This window comes from Ammodytes marinus, assembly GCF_949987685.1.
Source record: "Ammodytes marinus genome assembly, chromosome: 16".
Lineage (NCBI taxonomy): Eukaryota > Metazoa > Chordata > Actinopteri > Uranoscopiformes > Ammodytidae > Ammodytes > Ammodytes marinus.
The window spans coordinates 20241339-20264073 of record NC_137220.1 but is presented as its reverse complement, the minus strand read 5'-3'; the positions used below and the strand labels follow the sequence as shown (position 1 = coordinate 20264073).

At 42.9% G+C, this 22735-nt stretch overlaps 2 protein-coding genes across 2 annotated transcripts; both read right to left on the bottom strand.

Moving 5' to 3' along the window:
- Nucleotides 1–766: 766 nt before the first annotated feature.
- On the bottom strand, nt 767–7457 carry farsa (phenylalanyl-tRNA synthetase subunit alpha). The gene is made up of 13 exons (XM_080044170.1): nt 7294–7457; nt 6922–7059; nt 6263–6361; nt 6034–6152; nt 4763–4855; nt 3990–4118; nt 3651–3766; nt 3478–3562; nt 3299–3398; nt 2607–2775; nt 2440–2517; nt 2000–2114; nt 767–1231 (listed from the first exon to the last, which is right to left on the bottom strand). The coding sequence occupies exons 1-13, from the start codon at nt 7438–7440 to the stop codon at nt 1126–1128; spliced, it is 1494 nt and encodes a 497-aa protein (XP_079900296.1). The 5' UTR covers nt 7441–7457; the 3' UTR covers nt 767–1125.
- Nucleotides 7458–8045: 588 nt separating this feature from the next.
- Nucleotides 8046–22655, bottom strand: ilf3b (interleukin enhancer binding factor 3b). The gene is made up of 18 exons (XM_080043916.1): nt 22596–22655; nt 21070–21167; nt 19969–20180; nt 19654–19828; nt 18134–18275; nt 16693–16784; nt 15488–15583; nt 15048–15159; nt 14822–14919; nt 14628–14739; nt 14391–14504; nt 13880–14085; nt 13590–13760; nt 13229–13510; nt 12615–12747; nt 12444–12491; nt 10397–10816; nt 8046–8857 (listed from the first exon to the last, which is right to left on the bottom strand). Exons 2-18 carry the CDS (start codon nt 21076–21078, stop codon nt 8715–8717), a joined length of 2565 nt encoding a protein of 854 aa, XP_079900042.1. The 5' UTR covers nt 21079–21167; nt 22596–22655; the 3' UTR covers nt 8046–8714.
- Nucleotides 22656–22735: the final 80 nt, after the last annotated feature.

The window sequence follows — 22735 nt, the reverse complement described above, 5'->3', positions numbered from 1 at the left end:
ACAGTAGTATGGCATGCTGGGAAAGTGAGCTTTAATATCAGCTCTCTGCAGCCTCTATTCTCAGACTTCCTCCTTTTTTTTTAAATAAGGGGTAAGGGGCCGGAAAAACATGTTCCGAATGCAGAATTACAAAATCCAAAAAAGTGGGCGGTCTGCTTGCCTTTAGGAGGTTGTGTTCTCCACATAGTTGAAAAGATCAAGCCCTCTAAAGACAGAGGTGAGAAGGTTCTGGGCTGTTTCAATTTTATTTGCAGAAATGGGGGGGCACAGCGGGGCCTACGTGCCCTTTTTTTAAATCTTTATTCAAGCCACTGTTTTTAACCTGTCAGCTAACGGGACTTCCACACAGAATTAAAATGTCTACATAGTCAACATTTAGGCTTTGATTGCTGGTGTCACTTTAAGTTGAACATCTTGGCTCAGCCTTCATTAATGTGAACAAGCTCACATTAAATGAAGGCTGAGTCCTATTAAGTGTCCCAGCCAGTAGGATATTCAACTAAGCCGGCACGCACAACACCAGGACTTACGCAGATTAATTGATTAATTCGCCTGCATGTTTTTTTCCCCATTATATGTTAAAAATTATTATAGTAGACATCAATTTGAGGGGTTGAAAACGATTATTTCCAGCTTTGACATCAGTCACGGTAGATGTATTTTTAGTTTTTATATTAATAAAGCAGAAGTCAGATATAACTAACTTAGAAATACAATATGGCATGTTTACAACAAGTTAACAAAACACACATTGAGTCACATTGTGTTATTTGGAAAAAAAGCTTTTTATTGGACCTTTGTTCCAAAAGTTGTATTGTTTCCTGTACAATAAGGTTGTTTGCTGTTCCGTAGCATGTAACAAGACTTTGACTGATGTTTTCTATGGTAGCACAGTTTCAAGTTGATCCAATGGCTGCTCCTATCATTAAGTCCCCTTTAAGAACAATTTACTGTGGTCGGTCTGAAGGAGGGGCGATGGAGGAAAACGGACCCTATTTTCTGCTACAGTCACAGGTTTAGGGGCTTCCTCCAGTGAGACAGAAATGTAGGAGTCACGCGATGGAGGTAAGGCGAGTCCATCCAAAATAATAATTATTATAACGAGGGTTATGGTTAGGCGATACCTCAGGAGTCCAGTCGACATATGGGGCCGTCGTAGACCATTTGTAGGTTGACCTTGTGTCCCACCAGTTCTCTGATGTTGTTGATGCCGTATTTAATCATAGTGGGCCTGTGGGGTCAGAGGAGAAAGGCTGAGTGAGCAACAGTTATCCATGGAGAATATACCGTTTGTGTTGTGTGTATTACAGAAACAACAGAAGGCTGTATGGAAGAGGCAGGATTACTCCGAGTGGATTATAGAGCCTATCCCAGCCTGTTTACTCCGTACTTATGAGCCATAGCCGTTGTCCCCCAGTTAAAAGTCAGTTACAACAACTTTACATTAAATTAAAGTATTCTCTACAAGCAGCACTAGTGTGACCGACAGGACTTTGATTAGCTGTAAACAGCCAAAACAGTATCTGCAGTCTCTCAACAAAAAAATGTATAATCTAACTTGAAATATATAAGTAGAAAGTGAATTTAAATAATTTATAAACAAGAATAATCCAATTACGACAAAATAAATCTTAAAAATGTAAGTTGCTGGCTGAATTTTTAATTTTCCTTTATTTATTCTCAAAAGATCAATTGAGGGTTACCCTCTTTTACAATGACGTCGAGACAGATACACAATATACAATGAGAATACACAACAAGCTTACAAAGAGACAACAACAATTAAAACATTCAGATCAATTGAATAAAACAGAACAATAGCCTAATTAAAACAGTTACAAGTGGAGTGGGGAATAAATCCTTAAAATGGAATTATTGAAAATTAATAAAATTCAGGTCAGCTAAGATCTCTCAAAACCTTTAAGCCTGTAGAGCACACTTTGTATTCGCTCTGTTAGGAACAAATTCTTATTGTGTGTGTGTGTGTTGGCGTGCTCACCTCTCCAGAGACAGGCCCCAGGCAATGACCGACACGTCCTCAGGCAGACCCATGGGCAGCAGCATCTCCGGCCTGAAGACGCCAGAGTTCCCTACTTCCACCCACTTTTTGAGTCCTGTACGAACGGAGAGAAAGAGATCAAACCAAAACCACAAAACAGAACTGTCTCACACAAGGCACAGATGTAGTAACTAGAGGAGCAGGTGAGCTGAGAAAAAAAGGATTGAAAGTTTTCTGACATTAGTTGTAGCTGTAGCCACCTCATAGCGTTCACTTTATGCAGATGTTTCAGGGCACAACTTGTGTTTATGTTACTGTGTTTTGCCTTTGTTGAGCAGAACCTTTAAACATTTTATTTAAAAAAAGCTATTTAAATTTATTGGATTAATTTTCCAGCTGGAAAGCGATTGGTTGGATGAAACTTTTTAGTGGTACTTTACCTTCATGGTAGCTGAACACTTCCATGCTGGGCTCTGTGTACGGGTTGTAGGCAGGCTTGAAGCGTAGTTTGGTAATTCCTAGAAAACAAAAAGGGGGCTTTATTTGTGTGTTTTGGGATTTTTTTCTTTTTTTTTTGACAGTTTGACTTTTTTTTTGTCTTGCTGACCTAGTTTGGTGAAGAACTGATGCAGGATTCCCATGAGGTCTCCCAGTGTCAGGCCGTAGTCTGCCACCACACCTTCGATCTGGTGGAACTCTGCCAGATGGGTGGCATCCAGGGTCTCGTTCCTGAACACACGGTCGATGGAGAAATACTTGACCGGGGTGAACTTCTCCTGGTGGGAAAACAGGAGGAGGGAGAGAAGAGAGGGAGAATGGTTAATGACTTAATGGTTAATAAAAACTCATTGACAACACATACGCTTTGAACGTTAACAAAAATGTGTGAACGGTTACACAACTGCATTTTTGCTGTTTCATGCACGTCCTTGTGTCCACTCCCCTAATTTTTATTTTTATAAAATATACATCTCAGTCCAAAATGAATAATAAAAATACATTGCATGTATATAGAACTAATCTGGAACTCAAAGTTACACTTTTTTTAGCCTCAAACCGGGCTGCAGGGATTTGTTGCCACGACAGCAGCCATGAGGTTGGGCTTAAGGACCGACTTTGGGAGTCCAAAAAAGATAGTGATTCATGGGTAAGAGTTCAGTCTTAAGATGCATTCTAAAAAAAATAAATGCTAGTGTTCTATGCTAGTGTTCTTAAAAGGATATAAAAAAAGGGAAAACTCCTTTAAAAACATTACCACAAAAAAAATGCAAACCTGTAAAGTATGTGTGTCCAACTCACCTGTTGGGCAAGTTTATACAACATGCGTGCGCTGACGGCTGTAGTGTGAGTGCGGAGGATGTTCTTCTGAGCCTCCTCTATCTTCCACTCACACTTGTACCTGAAGGACAGCAGTTTATTAGGCAAGCTTGTCCTGGGGCTGAATGGTATTGTTTGTTATGTGATGATGGCTGTCTCACCCTTGTGAACCATAGCCTCCCTTGGAGTGGACAGTCTTCACTCTCTCCAGGTAGTCCGGAGGGAAGTCATGGGCCAGTGCTGGGTCTGGGAAACAATGGCGTTCAGGAGAAATGATCATTGAGATGACTTGAAGGCATCCCAGGGCTGAGGGAGAGACAGGTAAGACACTCACCTGACAGGAAGAAGGTGTCGTGCTGGTCTCTGGCCGGGTGCTGCTGGGGCTGGAACAGGGAGTCAAAGTTCCAGAAAGAGCTCTCTATGAAGTTGTTGGTGGGCATCTCTGTGAAGCTACGAAATGAAGAGAATTAACTGTGTGAGTGTTTTGTATGCCTGTATGGTGTGTGCGAGTGTGTGTGTTTTTTATTCCTCTGTGTTGGTGTGTGTGTGTTTTATGTATGTGTGTGTGTGCCTGCGTGTGCCTGTGTGTGTGTGTGTGTGCCTGTGTACATGTGCTTGTGTGTGTGTGTGAAATGGCTTGTTTCACTTGGATATTTACAGCTCCAGTCCTCACCCCATCTCCAGGAAGATCTGCCTGAACTGCGTCCGCACCTTCATCAGCGGGTGCAGGTGGCCAGAGTCTGGAGCCACGCCCAGAGCCTCAAAGTTATAAGGCTTAAAGCTCTTCTCTTTCCAGCTGCCACTGAAAACACAACACAAACAAAGAGTCAGCTGCTTTGACTTCTGTAAACCACAGCATCCTTCTTCTTTATAGTCAGTAGCTTACACACACACACACACACACGCACGCACACACACGCACACACACGCACACGCACACACACACACACACGCACACGCTCCAGTTCATTTGAAAGTAAAAGCATCGATTTGAATGTTGTGGTAGAAGGAACATCTCAAGGCTTAAGCTCAATCTATGATACAGTATGATTCAATGCGGGCTAAAATTAATGCATATATTCATTAACCATTATTTTTAATTTAAAAGTATATAATGGAAACAGCGACTGTTACAGGGCACCCAAAAGATACAAAGCAACAAGCCGCACTACAGAGAGAATAGGAACGTCAAAAGACCATTGAGATATAAAAAGGCTTTTTAGTGCACACTCCGTTTGTCCTGCCCTGCCTTTAGGACAAAGTCCAAATCTTTGGACTTGTCCCCATATATGGGCAGAGTTTCTCTGTGTCCCCTTGTCTGATATCCTGCACACCGTCACTGAGAGATGGAGCAGGACGGACGGGTCACACACACCATGTCACGTTGAGCTAGACAGAGAACGGTACACCAAATATGAAAACCAAATGAATAGCAGCTGTCCTTACCTGGCAATCATCTCAGGAGTGAGCTCCGTCTCCTGTTTGGTGACGGAGGTGCTGAAGGAGTTGCCCTTAGAGATCCAGTAAGACTTCACCGTCCTAAAAAACAGACACAAAACAGTTGCTGTTGTATGCTTACTCAACCCTATGGAAGTGTTTGGTGGTGCTGTACTGAAATGCATGATAAAGACAGACAGTGCTTTTAGGCACTCAAAGCACTTTACAGGGTTCCAGGTTCCATTCATTCACACTCAGTCATACCGGTGGTGGTAAACTACGACAGTAGTCACAGATGCCCTGGGGCAGACTGACGGAAGCGTGGCTGCCATTCCATGCCGACGGCCCCTCTGACCACCACCTCAAACATACAGCAGTCATACACATTCACACAAGGCAAGGTGGGTGTCTTGCCCAAGGACACAACAACCATGACACAAGTGGTTGGGCGAGGATCGAACCGCCAACCCTTCGATCATTGGCCGACCCGCTCTTCCACCTGAGCCACAGTCGCCCAAATATGTCTACATGAACCCCACTGGCATATCTGCGAGTTTCTCTGCTACACCTCTCATCTTTGTCTGTCTCTATGATGAGGATTTAGACATCAAAAACACACACGCGACATATTTGGTAACTGAGTTAATCTAGAGACATGTTTTTTTATTCTCCTTCCCTTCCCTGTACACAGTACATTCTGGAGCAAGGCTCACTTTGGACCCTAACATGGTCTTAAAGACGTTGCATTTATGCAAGGTGTTGTAGGTGACAGCAGCTTGCACCATATTCCAAACATCTATGCGATTAACTGTCTCACTTTATCCACTGTCCCTCTGATCAGGTTGACACAAATAAAAGATGAAACTCTACTAGCTCTGCTGGAAGAATTCAGCTGTTTGACTATACAACTCAGTGTTTCCCCTGGAATTTTTTTTAGGCCCGGTGGTAAAAGCATTATACAGGCCTGGCGGCCCCGCCAGGCCTGTATAATGCTTTTACAATGGTAGGGGAAACACTGCAACTGTGTTATGAAATGGAAGGAATCCAGTCCCAAAGCATCTGCCACAAAAGTCACAGATACCAAAACACAATCCATGGTTCTTCCATAAACATATGTTATAAACGTTATTTAACGAAACTGTTGAAGCCGAACGTCTGACAAGTTTTAGATATAATCCCAACCTCACAGAGGCCACAGTAAACCTCCTACTGCCCCCTACTGGCCGACAAAGGCACACAACCATCACCCTGCTGTGCAAAAGGGTCTGCTGGGGACTCACACTTCTGACAGCAGCTTTCTCTTCTTCAGCTCGTTCTTCTCCTTCTCTTCCAGCTGAGACGTGTTGCCTTTCAATACCAGAAGCAGCTTCTCTCTCACCTGGTCCTCTATGCTCTCCACCTGGGGATCAACACATAACCACACACACACAGACACACACACTTTAGAACTGGTATCGGCAGGAAAAGAAATGCACCATGATTTCCTAGGCTGATGTGAAGTTGACATACGGTCTTGAATATCCTGGGGCCGCCTTCGTGTGCCTTGTCCAATCTGATCCACTTGTTGGACATGGCCTTGCTGAAGCCGATCTTCCCAAAGGACAGCTTCTGCACAGGGACAGACACAGAGGAGCAACCGTGTCAGAGTGAAAATATCAGATATTCACATTTGCAACAGTGCGTGGTGTAAATTCTGTGTACAAGTTAAATGACAACTATAGACATATTCAATTATCTAAAACATCATGTAATAATGATTAAGAGTTTGTCACTTTTTGTCAAAATCAGTGAATATCTCAAGATCCGCATCGGTGTGCGCTGCGGAAAAAACCGGTGTGAATACACAGCCTGACTCTGTAAACGGGTATGTAAACAAAGCACCAGAGCTAGAAACATGATCGTTTACTATGGTGTGTATTAATACTGGATTTATTTTATCAGGACAGACATTGTAGCAGATCGTGAAGAGATATCCACTGATGGTATTGGTAACAAGCTTCAAAAGACACCTGGTAAATACATGTACGGTACAACAGAGACTAAATCAGGCTGAACGTTCCCATTAGTTTGTTCAGCATCAGACCGGCTGCAGGTGTGAGAGTGTGTGTGTTTGTTTCACTGTCACAGTGGTCAACCTATCCTGTCCTCGACCTGCAGCACTCACTCACCATGAGCTCGCTCTGTGCCAGACCCTCCAGCGGGATGGAGCTGAAGACCCGGGCTTCCTGGCTGCCCTGCTCGGCTATCTCCGTTCCTTCCTCCGTCAGCTCCCATCGCTTGGTGGAGCGCTGCTCGGCTGAAATGATCTGCACAGGTAGGAAACAAACAGCAGGTGTCAGCTCCCTTAAATATGACTTCTTCAGCAGAGTAAATACTCATCCTAACTGTGCTGTATAACTGAACGCCGAGGCGTCTAAACAACTATATCTGACAGGTCTCTGTAAAAGCGTCGTGACGTTATTGCATCAGTCAAACTAAATGAACACTGTTGACGATGACAGACTCGACTTCCGCCGGGCCGTCAGAACCCCTAAACTCACGTCTCCGAGAGTCTGCAGACTCTTCACGGCTCCAACGATGACCTGGTGGTCCACACCGAGGCCTGATGCCACTTCCAGGCTGTCCACGCCATCGTCCACCTTCTCTATCCGCCGTAGGAGCGTCTCCACCACACCGGTGTCCGCCATGCTGGAGCACTGCTGAACCTTGAAGAGACAGGACGTGACGTTGCGTTCGGAAAGGCCGAATGTATTGGAGTAGAGACGCGTCAGAAAAAGAAAAAAACAAACAGCAGAGATTGACTACCGTAAGTACTGTTGTCAGATTTCTTTTGTACTGTACTTTTAATGTTATTTTGGAAAAATACTGCCATGTATATATAATAAAAACTAATTATTTTAGCTGTTCAATTCTAAAATGTATTTTATTTAGATTTAATATTTCACTTATTTCCTAAATACAAAAGACATTTGAAATGGTATGACAATGGAGGTCCAACTCTGTATTTACTTGACTAATTACATTTCTGTATATCAGAAATACTATGACTTTTTTAAGACTTTGTATTAAATGTAACTTATTTTAACTGTATTCCTTAAATAAATTGAGAAAACATTCATTTTTCTTTTAATTTTGTTTCATTGATCAGTTATAAAACAAGTAGGCCTTGATTTGGTTACTCGGGTGTAAAAAAAAACTAATCTAATAATTCAGCAATTTATAACAGGTCATGAATTTAATAGTATCAATAGTAGGCTAGTAGTACAAATAGTTGATACTGAAAGTGAAAACTCAAATTCAGACCGCCATTCAAAATAAAATCATTTATTAATACAAACACAGTTTGTTATACATTGACAGGAATAAATCCCACCCAATCAAAAAGCTACATTGAGTGGAAACAACGATTTAATATCAGAATGTAAGTATAATCTTCAAAACCACTTAATAAAATAACTATTTGACTATTACGAAAAAAAGCAAAAATCACGTGATGCAGGAAATAAAACAAGCCATTTGGGGTTCTTACAAAAAAGTAATACAACAACCTTTGCAGTTTAAAACCACAAGATTTTACTAGTTTCACAGGAAAAAAATGAATCACCACACAAGTCTTCATATAAAGGAAACCCAGTCAGAGCTAGTGAGTGAAACATTTGTAGCAACAGCCTTCATATTTAGTGATGAGGACGAGGACTGGTAGTAGCAGAGATTAAAAAAATAGGAGTAGCCTAAAAACACAAGACTAAGCACTGACCAGACCACTATACTCAGCCCTGAAACCTAACAAAGTCCAGACATCTTGAATTTGTGCCCACATGTGCCACATATAAACCCAAAAGCACCTAAGAAGCGAACATGGAAAAGGCAGAGAGCACAGTCAGTCACTTTCTTTGGAGAAGGCTCGAGACACTGATGCGGGGTGCTTGGTGCCGATGATTTGCAGACGGAGTGACACAGTCTATCTGTACTGGTAATTCATGGTGCTGTCTCCCCTGCCGTAGCCCACTGCTGGGTTGTGGTACTGAGAGTTGTTGGTGCCAAAGCCCTGGCTGCTTCCTGCTGCACCGCCCTGGGAGTTGTAATTGGACTGGTTGTTGAAACCTACAAGGAACAGGTGTGACAGTTAAATGTATATAGTTATAGAGCTTAACATTTTCCTAACAACTGAAATGTACAAGTTGCCAATAAAAAAAATAAATAATTATGTTGTACTGACGGAGTTTATCTTGTTCATGCTTTTATTTCAGTTGATTTAGTAAATTGAATATTTAGATTAAATCTCAATAATTCCTAAACTACCAAGTGATTTTGCCCTTTTGGAGAAAGGCAGAATCCCCGACAAGGGTCACACAACAGGTCTGGCAAATTTAAATAAACATAAAAAGTTAAACATTTAGTTCAGCAACCTCTAACTGTCATCAGTGAAGCAGAGACTATTAGACCTGAATACCACTCTTGACCACACTCTGCACCAGTGTACAGATTATTTGTGTTTCAGTGTATGCAGAAAACCTGAGGTACCCAGTTCTGAGTCCAACATATAGTCACACCACCATTTTGCTTGGACCAGAGACAGAAAACTGCTGAGTTGTTAGATTTGCTATTATTGTTAGGTAGGTGATAATATATGTAAACTCTTATAGTGGCCACTAAAACACTCAGTGATTGAGTATGCTAACTAGTCTAAACAAATCAGATCAGAGGCTGGTGACGTCCAGGGCGAGCCTGCTGCCCACTGTGAACAGATTCAGTGACAATAACAGAGGATCAAGGTTCCGGTCACTGTACATCATGTTAAGCATGAATAATAACTTAAAAAAACCATTGTATTTAGGCTACAGTTTATTTTCCTTAAGGAAGCTTCTGGTAATACATGGCAATTTAGCTTGTGACCTTCTACTTTATCATTTTAATGATATAGGATGGAATGATGTAGAAGTATTTACATCTAGAGTTGTGCAAATTACAAGAATTTTGTGGGATAATGCAAGCTTAAAAGGTGAAGTAAGCGATTTATTTAAGTGTTAAATCGCTCTTTATTCATACAGTGATCACTTATATAGTGTGCGCGTTTCATAGAGCTGATCTCTCTGTCACCTGCTCTGCATGTAATCAGCAAATAAACTTTTCAGGGATCCCACTAATGATAACCATCAGAAGAGAGAACGCTACAAACCGGCACCCGTCTCACTGCCGGTGCACTTGCAGAGCGACGGAGGGGTGAATGTTTATGTTTAATGGCGGAGCAGGTAAAAATCCTTCCCAATGTCCGTTTTGATGGTTTATATCATGTTTTATCACACTTACGGATCAGAGATGACGCTAGATAACTCGCTATGTGGTGACATGGGGACGAGGGAGGGGACTGCTAACAGGAAGTTAGCTAAACTGACCATTCCGCTTACTGAACCTTTAAGTGATGTTATTACAACATACCAAATGATTTGATCTTCACTTCTCTTTTCATAATGTAAATTTCAAAAAATTTAGAAAAGTGTTGCTACTCGTAAATAATCTGTTAAAAACAAGAAGGAAATCCTAGCAACAAAAAATAGATTTTTACACATTTAAAATATGATTCCATGATAATGTTTTCAGAACCTTATCTTGGAATTTCCTTCATAAATCCCCTTAACCCACCTTCATAACTGTATTCTTGTTTAGGTGTAGCACCGCCCGTCACTTGGCTGGGGTAGGCAGTGCTGTAGGAGTATCCAGCCGCTCCACCCTGGTTCTGGGTGAAGGTCTTCTTCCCCTGCCCGTAGCTCTGGGTGTACTGGTTATAGGAGGCCTGCCCTGGAGGGGGGGTGGACTGGTAGCCCGCCGCACCTCCGGTGTTGGCCACTGGAGGACTTGGAAAGGGGGACTTTGCTCCCTTGTGCATGGGGGGTTTCTTTTTGGGAACTTTGGCCGCAAGAGTGGAGGTGAATGCGCCTTCATTCTGATAGTATGAACCGAAGGAGCCCTGTGCTGACCCTGGTGCTGGGCTCACTGCAGGGCCACCCGATGGGCTGCTTGCTGCCCCGGCTCCTCCATTTGTACCACCATTGTTGTAGTAATCTGGGAAATCACATCATTGCACATCTTAAAATAAGAATAACTTGATATATTCTTACAGCTACTCCTTACACACATGCCACATACTTCAATAATTCAGACCTTTGAGTAACAATGATGAATGGTGATGTCACATTTATTTAAAAAAAACAAACGCATTAAAAAAAGGAGCTAGAGCAAGAAGTATTCCCTTCACAAACATACATCAGATTTTCTAATTTGGCCAATCCATGAGTGCAAACGTAATGCTGCCAACAGTCTCATTCATCGATGCCTAATGCTGTTACACTTGGGATACTCCTAGTACCAAACACTTCCAAAGTAAGACCATCATGCATTCAGTGTAGCCATGACTTAACGGTGTTGCTGATATGAGACACAGAAACATCAGATTCAACAGAGATTTGAAAAGCAACAGAAAACAAAGAAAACTGCGCTATCATGATTAAAAGGGATTAAAAGGCATTAGAATGACATAATTCCAAAGTTCTCAGTATTGTCATGTAGGTAAACAGAAGAGAGGGATAGATAAATAAAGAGAGGGTTGCTTTGGCAATGTTAACTTGTTGTTTTCCATGCCAGTAAAGTCCCCTTGAATTGAATTGAGAGAGAGAACAGGCTATTGAAAGGCAGTATGATGTCCAGCTCCTACAGGCCTTCACTTCATTCATTTAAATCATGATCCAAATGAACCCCATCAAAGCCCTGTCCTGGGGCTGACACATAGTGGCCATAGACAATGCAGTTTGCGGAGGTCCACGTGCTCAGGTACGTCCACTGCAGGTCAAGACAAACGAGGGTGACTTGTGGCTACATGCATGCAGAGGCAGACCGTCCCCCCGAGGCGCCAGGACATGATTGTGGATTGTGGCGACACAGGGCGGAGGGGTCGTTGTCACTTTGTTGCGGACTTGTGGGTTGTGAAGGGAGTTCATGATGCTGCTGGAACACTACAGAGTATTTTGTCCATTTGTATCCTCTCTAAAAAAGGAGTGTTTTTGATTTTCTAAAACTGGGGGAAGATCTATGTTGCAAACTCGTGGTAGCCATAGCAGTCTGAGACAAAGTCACCTAAAGAGTGAGACAGGGCAGAGAAGGGAAAGAAATATCAAAATTAGATTTGTTTATTGGGATTTTTTTAATTTTTGGTTTTCTGCCATAAAGGTGGCAGTTGAATGACTCATTTGGTCAGATTGCTTTCAAACTGAGTTGTTGGGTTAAATGTTTCTTTCTTTTTAGATTTCTCTGCTCCTGTCACGCTCATGTAGGTCAGTCCCCAGGACAGGCTGCCAGAGGGAAGAAAAGGGGCTCTCAAAAGAGGGGGCCTGTCAAAAACACATTCAATCATGTGGCTTAAAGCAGAGAAATTTAAAATCATTGAACTCGGATCACCCCAAAATCTGTTATCCTTGTTTGCCGCGGATTCACACACTTTTCTATAATAGGCCACATTTCCTAGTTTTTTCACAGCTCTGGCCAGGTGCACCATCCTGCCCGAAGACACAACGTCATCAGTGCTGACACACCGACTGAGACATTTGTTTTGCATGGTGAAGAAAAGCCAAAGTGCAGCACACACAAAGAGCACACCTCCAGTCAAACCAGGATTATAATGGAAATGAATACTCACTGTATCCGGAGTTAGCATTGTTCCCGTATCCATATGATCCAAATCCACCTGGGAGGACGACACAAAGGTATAATGCTGACTTGTACACCCGTCAATTACGTTAAGCATGTCTATGTCTACTAACTTTATATAGGTATACAGATGTTGGCTGCAGTCGAAGTGTGTTGTTACCTCCTTGGCCGTAGCCTCCTCCATTGTTGAAGCCCCTGCCTCTTCCACGACTTCGTCCTCCTCTCCCTCGGCCCCTGGGCGAAGCTGCATCTCCATCTGCAGAGTCTCCCATCATATCGTAGCCTGAACCGTGCTGGAGAGAAGAGAAACATTATACATGGATTTATCACATACACTGAGCAGCAATTTACCTCTCCATGAGGATCATTGCTTGATCCCATGAAGCCAGGCACATGCAATAATCGTGAAGAACATTATTTTTAATGTTGATTTAAAACGTTTTGACAAAGTATATTTTCTAAGTTAATATTTGATTTAGAGGTATATCTTTCAATTGTGTCACTTGTTTATGTCTATGTTCGAGATCTATTATAAGAATTATTATACAGGAGTTTTACATGCTAACTGGCTCCATCTCCACTCCCAGACCACTGTTAAAATTCATTGTAATTTAAATCTTTATTTTACCAGAAAATTGGCCTATAACACCTACTGTATCATTTGATACACATTTTTACCATATGAAAAAAATCTTCATCATCTTGCATCAAATTTGATTGAAGCCTGGGTCTAAATAATCCTATTCTTTTCTGTTTTACTGGGTGTTTGTTTACCATGGGTGGTCCCTTCTTCTTTTTAGAAGCGTCAGCAAAAGCGCCTTCAGGGAAGAGCCGCTCCAGAGCAGCCAGTGCAGCGTGAGCCTTCGCCACCTTCTTATTGGATCCCGTCCCCTGGAACTTCTGACCGTCAATCTCCACCTCCATGACAAAGCGCTTGTCGTGGCTGCCGCCGGTCTCAGAGATGAGCTCATACTTGAGGCCGCGGCGCTTCTCGTTCAGCTCCATCACGGGGTTCTTGCCGTGTTTAGTGAGGATTGGTCCCTGTTGGCGGGCCGCCTGAGAGGAGAGGCAGATGGTGAGTGTAAGAAAAAGAAAAGAGAAATGGTCACTCGACACATCGCCAGCTGCTTTGTACCTCTGCAGCATCAGTGGCGTCTGCGTTGGCTGTTCCCATGGCAGCAGAGCCTGTTTCAGTCGGCGTTACTGTCCTCATTTCTTCCACGGTGACGGCTACTTCTGTCTCCTCCAGTTTTATCAACTCAGTCTTTACTTCTGCTCCTGTGGGCAGTCCCATATCCTGGAGGACCTGTCATTGTACACACAGATTCATGGTTTAAACAATGCGGGAAAATATAAAAAATAAAAACATTCATTTGAGTTTGAAACGGTCAAAATGTACTATTTACTTTAGGATGCCGTACTCACCTTTACAGCGACATGCAGCTTGGCAGTGCGTTTGGATGGGCCAGAAGCCTCAAAGGGCTTCCCATCCACTTCTACAGACATAGTGAAGACGGGAACGTGAACCGGGCCGGTCTGAGAGATCAGTTTGTACTGGAGTCCTGGCTTCAGCTGATTGAGCCTCATCAGAGCGTTCATGGCCTGGGGAGGCTCAGCCTTCTCCTCTGGAGCTGGTGGAACAGCACGACATACGCTATCAAACAATGGTTGCGTTTGTAAAGGGCTTCAAATAACAAATGACCTATTATCTCAGTCTATTCATCGTTAAGTCTTTAGGGCGTCATGCAATTGTGTTGACACTTTTTTCTTTTCTTCCTGGCAATTAACTACCGATTGATATACTACTCCTTTAACCACAACCTTCCTTTTAACTCACAAGCTCATTACATCTCACGAGCATTTTAATTTAGATCTGGTTTATAACCTGTATTTTGATTAAGTTTCAACAAATATACTGTACCAAAACAGCACTTACATTTTTTCTGCAGCTTTTTCTTCTTCTTATTTGGACTCTTGTCATCCATTCCCTCCTCCTCCTCGATGGGCCTTTTCATTGGTGGGGCATATGTTGTGCTTGGTGGGATTTGCACTGCATCACAGACACACACAGAATATTGGCCCAAGAACATTCGAGGCAGCACCTTATTGCATTGCATCTACACCATAAATCTAAAAACAAACAATAACCAAGAGGAGAGCTGGCCTTGTTTACCTGTGTAATCGATAGGATTCTCACTACGAGGTTTCTTGGGCATCTTTGAGGGCAGGGGATCCATTCCCAGCACTTTGTGAAGCTGTCCGAAAGCCGACAGCCTTAAGGCATGCTGAAGATACAAGAGATACAATGTGAATCACATGTTCACTACATTTTAACTGCACACAAACACACCATTGTATCTTACTCACTTGTGCACTCGCTGTAATGTCTTCTCTCTGCTGGTGGTCCAAGTGACTGATAGCATTTGTGAGCTCCTTTTCACATGGATCACAGATACCAGCAGCATCTGCAACACAACCAGATGACACTTTTAGATCGCCCTTTATAATGTACAAGACAGTGCTTACACAATGACATGATGCCATTAGGACCTAGAATTAGATAACATTAGAAGAGCCTCCGTCACATACACACCTGCCATGATAATGCCTGAAGCCAGACACTCTAATACTCTGCGCAGAGCTTCTCCTGCCCCCATGGGCCGGTTCCCTGTGCCAATGGCTTTCTCACAGATCAGCTCCAGTGGCTGAAAAGCAGGAGAGGGAGGGAAACAATCTCATGAGGATGCTATTTTTAAGCTCAGTCGCTAGCACAAAGCGATTTCAGCTCAGTGCGTTTGATAGTATCTCTTTATATTAAGAACTGGAATTGTGGCTACTTGCATTTTTTGTATATTGGAAAGACAAAGCCTTATCAAAAGGAAATGGTCACGGAGAGCTTCTCGGTTCTAAACAGCCAACTTGGTCTGAAGAAAGCTACCTCCTACATTCTGAACGTTTATCAGAAGCAATGATCCCAGGAGGTTTAAAAAAGGACTTTGGTGTATCGAGGCAAGTATTGAGGCTTTCACTCACCCAGCCACGGAGCGGGGCCCATGTAGGGACGCGGGCACACAGGTCCCTTAGGATCCGGATGACGATGACACAGGAGCGCAGTCCATTGGCCCTGGCCTGGGGACACAAGCAGGGAGGGGGGAGGGAGGGGCATGGGGAGGAAAAGCACCCTTAGTTTAAGTGGAAGACTATGTGAGGCTTCAACACAAAAATAAACTTAAGTAAATGAAAAATGAAGCCACACGGACTATAGAAGCTTAGTCTTGTCATTATGGTAATGTAGAGAAACATTGGATGATAGAATAATGTTTGATCACCCGGTTGGGAGAATCTAATAATGATCATGATCGATGGTGTGGCTTTCAGACAATTCTGTTTGTAGGTGAAAACATGTTTAGGAATTAAGTCCAGGTAAAAAAAAGTGTAAATAAAGCCACCTCAATTTTAATACAAGGTTTAATGTGAGGGCCATGTGAACTATCTCAAAGCACTGTGCAATGTTGTGGTTGTAATGGTTAAGTCGGTGGCAGCCAAACAAAAAGAAATACTCAAGGTGCAATATTCCTGTTGATTTTGTGGCACACAGTAACGGACTCAGCCAGAGAGCAGGGAGAGTTGAGGTCACATACACTGAAGAGATGGAGCATTATAAAAGTGTGGAAGCCAAAGATGACAAAAGGCCACAGTACTACCAAGAGTAATAAACATGGTTCAAATCACTACAAAAACTGTTTATCGTCAAAACCACAAAATGTGGCAGCAGAAACGACTCTACAAGTAGCTCGCATAAATGGGAAAATAACAACAACAACAACAACAACAACTCACACCAACACTGACATTAGAGAAATATTGCACCTGGATACATAGTATATTAGTCCCAGATTATTATTTTTTTCAGTGATTGAGTTAAGCAGGAGTGAGGGAGACTAATGCACTATGACTATAAAGCAGAATTTAGCTTTTTTTTTTAAATGACACTGCAGTAGAACCTGTTAAGTGAGCAAAGCAACTCTACAACAGTGGAATGACAAAGGTTTCCTAAGACACAATATATCCGGAGCATCAATTATTACTACAGGAAGTACACTTCAAAAGAGTAAATTAAGAGAGAAAAAAAAACAAAAAGAAAACACATGGAGACGCCGAAATAAATGACAAAAGGAACATACAGCATAGAACCAAACTCAGTCTGTTTTAGAGACAAATAAAGACAAGATCCAAACCTGGAACCACTTAGCGTGGCGGAGAGACGCCAAGGCAGTTAGGCATTTCTGCCTGTCCAGAACATCCGGGGGATCGTTGCATGAAAGCGATTCTATTGGCAGGTGGAATAAGAAGACAAGGTACAGTTTGACCAAGGGGAGTTCTGTCAGCCGGCCAGGGGGAACACAGGCAGCCTTCCCAGACCACAGGCAGGAGGGGGAAGGGGAGGGGGGCCCCTCCACTGCACAACCACCAAGTTAATATGGATTTGCACGGTCAGGCACACAGTGATTAAGACTTAGAACCCACCAGAACGACAGCATTGTGAAGCTGGGTTTAACTTGACTAGGGGAAAAAACCCTGGCATAAAAAAATGTGCCTTTATTGTGGGGTGGTTGGTTGTTTCAAATGGGAGGATGCCTCTCCATGGATGCTTAAATAAAATGTGTGCTTTTTCTTTTCTGGCGTTAACAGGAGGTAGAGCCCCTCCCCTTTGCCCCTGTACTGGGTACACTGCACTTTGCCCCTTCCGAGACAGAGAGCGGCCAGTTGGTCAAAGGTCCAGCGTCCCTAAAAATTGACAAACTAGAAGGCTTGACAAAGAGAATCAGAATTGGAACCACAGGCAGAAGTTATCAGATGCACAAAAACGTGGGTATCAAAACAGGTCCACACTGCAGCAAAACTGATGGCTTTCAATGAAACAAAGACCCAAACTGGGCATCACTGTTTGCACCGGGCTACAGATAAGGTCAAGGTCAACACCTGCTCAAAATGAGATGCTTAATACTGTTGAGTGCTCCCAAACAGAGTGTTGGCAATTTTACTTTGTTTTTATACAGTAAAGGGACTTTGCGCAATTGTTACATGGCTGAGTCTATCATAACCTAACAACTGGGGCAAATTCCTGTGGATTTTGAGCGCAGTTGGGCATAGATGCAGATTCCAAGTGTCTCTCGTCATTATCTGTAACCCAGAGCCTTCCCTGCTAAAAGGAACAATAGCCCACTGTTGGGTCTGACTTCCAAGGACGGTTGCACCACATGTTTTGCTACTCATTTTTGCTGCAATGCAAACCGTTCATCATCAATGATAAAACACATGCAAACAAGTGGTCTCTCTTTTTGTATTTGATTAAATTCTCAGTAAGCCTTCATTTCGTTGGTGACCTTGAATATCAAGGGGCAAGAGAAAGCCCCGTCTTCAGCAGTCAGTAAACTACCTGCCCTATACTGTATATTGGGCCATCAAAAATGTACAATTACATTACATGGAACTACGAGAGTGTCTATAGGGCTATAAGTATAGCGCAGTTGCATAATGTGACATGTGCATTCCTGTCCCCTAGCTCCATTGAAGGCCCAATAAACAATATCTGTCTATTCTGGTTGCCTGGCCTGGCTTCCCTGCTGGAGGAGGGGAGCCACTAAAGAACACTGAGGCCTCAGTGTAGGAGCTTACCTCCAGCAGCAACCTTCTCAATCTCCTCACGAACCAGAGGAGATGTCAGGTGAATGGTGAGGTTGAGAGGGGGCTCCTTGGTGTTCTTGATGACGATACTGGCCTCACGGACGTGCTGGGTCACCACATACTTGTCTTCTGTCTGTGAAAGACCAAAGTGTTTAAAAACGCAACAATAGTGAGGCCACTGCAGATTTGGAGATGTTTGTTTTAAAAGATCATAGACCATCTGATTTCTCACTAAACAAAATGGTTGGCCCATTTTAGTTTGTACTAGGGCTGTCAAACGATTAACATTTTTAATCAGATTAATCACAGGACTGTGGATTAATCACGATTAATTTTACCATTTGAAAAATCCAAATGATGGTTTTTATACTGAAAATAAATTTAAATCAAACTAAAATATATACCTACCACACCATAATTCAATTGGTCTGTCTCTTTACTATGTCTTTGGGCAAATATAGGCTATATAATGGCATTTATTTTGTGAATCTATAGGTTGTGCATTCTTGAATACAGTCCGCGGGTGTGCGTGCGTGTGTGTGCGCGACCACGTCCTAGGGGACTGTTCATGTGTGCCAGGAAGCCGACGTTATGTTGACGTCTACTCTCACACACACACACCTCTGAAAAATGCAGACGTTTGTGTCCTCGCGGGCTCTGAACAGAGCGGACAATGTTTCTCCTCCTGTTGCTCCCGACATCAACTGCCACCCGCGGCAGTTGATTTTATGCTATCAAAGCCCCCGACACATATGTGACCGTTAGCAGTTTAAAGCACGGCATGGGCTAGCGTGCTGTTATGTTTGGCTGCCCGCAGCTACTGATCCTGGGTCAGTCACAAAGTTAGAGAGAGTGTAGTACAGAGCGGGTGGGATGCACGGGGCGGATCATTCTGCACATGCGTTAATTGGGATAAAAAAATGAACGCTGATAATTCCAGAAATTAATCACCCTGCGTTAACGCGATAATTTTGACAGCCCTAGTTTGTACTAAAATAATATGAAAACCATGCACATTATGAATTCCCGGGTCCAAAGTCGACAAAATAGTTTGTATTAGGAATTCTAATTAACTATTTATTTAGCACTATGCAAAGTATAAAATAGAAATCTGCCCCAGCATTGTAGAACAAAAACAATGTTTGGCTCTATGTATGGAAATACAAGCACATGTTTTTGTAATTAAATCAAATCTAATCTTAACGTAACCCTACAGATGAAAGCGTCATCTATCCCAATAAGTCATACACTCTGCTATTCTAATTAAGAAATATACCTAAACATGATTGAAAAGAGTGATGTAAGCTTAACTTTTCCATTGGTGAATCAAGTGTGTGTTTACTCCATTATCCGTTGACAGAGATGTAAAAAATACTTTGAGGATGGATACAAACCACCCCCCCCCAAATTTCTAAATCTGTATTGTCCAAAAAAAAACATGATTGGGCCATAATGAAAATGTGATTCACATCGACCAGTGAACTAAATAATTAGCAGAGACACCTTCTCACCTTGAGCTGCGCGACAAGGTTTTCAGACACTTTCTTCAGCAGACTGATGGTGGGCTTGTCCTTACAGAGGAGCACCAGCTCCAGGTCCAGGTCCCCCTTCAATAGCAGGCCCTTGGCAACCAGGCCCACCCTCATTACACCGCGAAGAGAGCGAGTGAACTGGTCTTTTTGCTCGCTATCAGAAGACACAGCCGTTACAGGGGAGAAGGCAAAGACAGACAGACAGTCAGGAGGTGTTCACTTAAACCATTTCTTATTGACAGGGAAAATTTTCTCCAAACTGAACATGAGAAGCACTACCCAACATCTCCTCACTTTTCCTTATCCGTGTCTCCGTTGTCAGAGTCAGTCTTCTCCTGCTTGTCCAGCCAGTCAGAGACAGACTTGAGGGCCCGCTCGGTGTGGGAGACCATGTTCTGTACATTTTCCAGTTCCTCTTGAGTTGGGTAGATGAGGGAGTGTTTTGCCATGACATGACGGTCATCATTCATGAAGACTCGCATGGAGCGGTGGCGCATTGTGGGAGGCTATGGGTGAAGAGACATTCAAATATTTAACAAAGAAGAAGACATACCAGAGCAGTTCATGTTGGGACAGGGTGGGCATTGTATCGTTGATAAGAGCAAACAAGATTATTATATCTCAAAACATACATATCAATTGTGACATCATGGTCTAATTGTTATGGCAGACAGACAAGAAAGCTGACATCTACTTTTGATAATGTTGAAACACCCCGCTGTGCGAATTAAAACAGATCATCACTGTTTAATCAAAAGCAGGCCGGTTCACAAAGCAGGATTTCTTAAGTATCTGGCTTCCTGGACAGAATGCAACACAGAGCAGCTCTTTCAACTCCTGTCCACATTTCAGGCTTTAACATTTTCCAAGTGATCTGTTTATTTATTTTATTTTTTACAAAATAGCTTTTTAATTAACTTCATTGATCGTGCTTTACGGGACAGGCTCTGTGTCAACCTGGAAAATACATTGATCCTGATTTAAAAAAAAATACCTTCTTTTCCTTTCACTTGCTACTTTGATTAATTAAAAAAAGAAAAAAGGGAATAACAAGGCCTCTTGTCTTGGCCAAGCTTCCACCACCAGTGATTACACAAGCAGAGTGTACGCACAGGCAGCCAAAGCCAATTTACAGAGAGCGAGCGGCGAAGTGGAAGCTGCAGCATGTGTTTGTAAAGCCCCGGGCAGACTGGCGCATCAGAAAGCTGGCACTAGCCCTGTGACCTAAAATAGATGTGACACATTTATTTGTCCTGTTAACAGTGACATTTAACGACGAGGCCAGCGTGCCGTGCCCCGTGTTTTGGCTGCCTGTCTGTTCGTCAGAGACATACAACAACAACACACAGATGCATCATTTCAAATGGAATACAGAGGGAAAAGGGAAGTTATTACCATTACCATTGTTGTTCTAGAGACTTTGGTGACTCCTATATCCAGTGAAAGACTGCGTTCAAATATTCTCGGCAGTAGGTGACAATGTTGTGCTCCGTCTGTACAGGGAAGGGGGAAAGCAGGCACACATTTTAACACCATGGTGAGGCGGAATTCATTCATTTAAGGTTTGTGAGCCGATTAATACAATGGAGCATAAACATACAATAATAACTAAACAATAGGGTGCCGTACTGCATGGTAAAAATACAACAAATATTACTTAAACAATGGGAAGACATTTTTCAAGGAAGCACCTTCACACCAAAAGCAAAACAAATGTACACATAGATGGGCAGTTCACATAACACTATGGCAGGTACCCTTTCCTATAATGTCACTGTGGGAACTGTGCAGGCAAACTAAACTAGATACACAATAGGATGCATGGGATGGAGTTTCTGTTGATGAAATATACTTAACAACTAGTATTTCTGAGGCCTACAAAAACACTGGAGACAGGAGGTGTGATGTTCAAATGTGACTTTGAACTTAACCGAAAAGAGACAAGTTCTGACGAAATACGAATGTTCTCTTCTCCTCAAAGAGGGCAACCAATGTGCCTTCAGGGAAGACTGGCTGTTTATGCATGACTGCAAGCGTGTCACTCAATACAACTAACTCATGTGACGTGATCAGGGTGAAATAGTGAGATTAAGAGGGCAGGCAGGCAGCCAGGACATGGCATTAAATGTTGGAGACACACCCACTGGTGTAAACTTTGCAAAGATAACACACAACATTAAAAGAGGATAGTTTTGTCTACTGGCGCATTACAGTCAAATCATGTGGATATATATGACGAGCACAAGCATGTTATTGTTTATTTATTTCGTCGGCGACCCAGTGATGCGTACGCACCAAGCAAACCTGGCCTGCTGTGACCTACACGCCACCGTTACACCTGTTAACACTGCGAGGACACAAAGCCTTTATCAGCTGGGTGAATAAGTGAGTTATGAATAAGTGGGATCGAGACCCCATAGACTGGAAAAACAAAAAAAAACAGACGCCATTTTAATTCAGCTAGCGACGGCACCCAGCTAACAACCCCCACCGAAAAGAAAGAAGAAAAAACGGATCACCCATCATCGTTGAAAGCTGCGCCGTGCAGACACGCTCGCCAAACTACTAAACACGCAAAAAACAACCTGTACCTATCAGGCTTGTCAGCTGAATAGCTAAAAAAAGAAGTGCAAACACATTGCAGAAAATTATGTTTGTGTTTGGACAATGGTATGTTGCCTATCACACACCAAAATGGTCGAGACGACAAAATCGAGACCCCATAGAAAGAGCCGCAACAGTTAGCACTTAGCAGGTTAGCTTAGCCCAACAAAGCCAAATGGAACCATATCTGAAGCACACTTACACTAACGCGCAACGACACAATAAAATGCCGTGTTAGTTTCCTTGGATTCCAGCTCCCAGCTAATAACTATTTCCGTTTATCTTAAGTACTAAAATACTGTATGATTCTTACTCACCGTGGTATCGTTGCTGCTAAAAGGGACGCTGCTGCACGCTAGCACCCCGGTCTCGAGTCGGCAGCAAGGAGGAGCAGAGGCGGAAACGCCCACGACATTAAAATACGAATAAGCTCATTGGACAGGACTTTGCGTGTGAC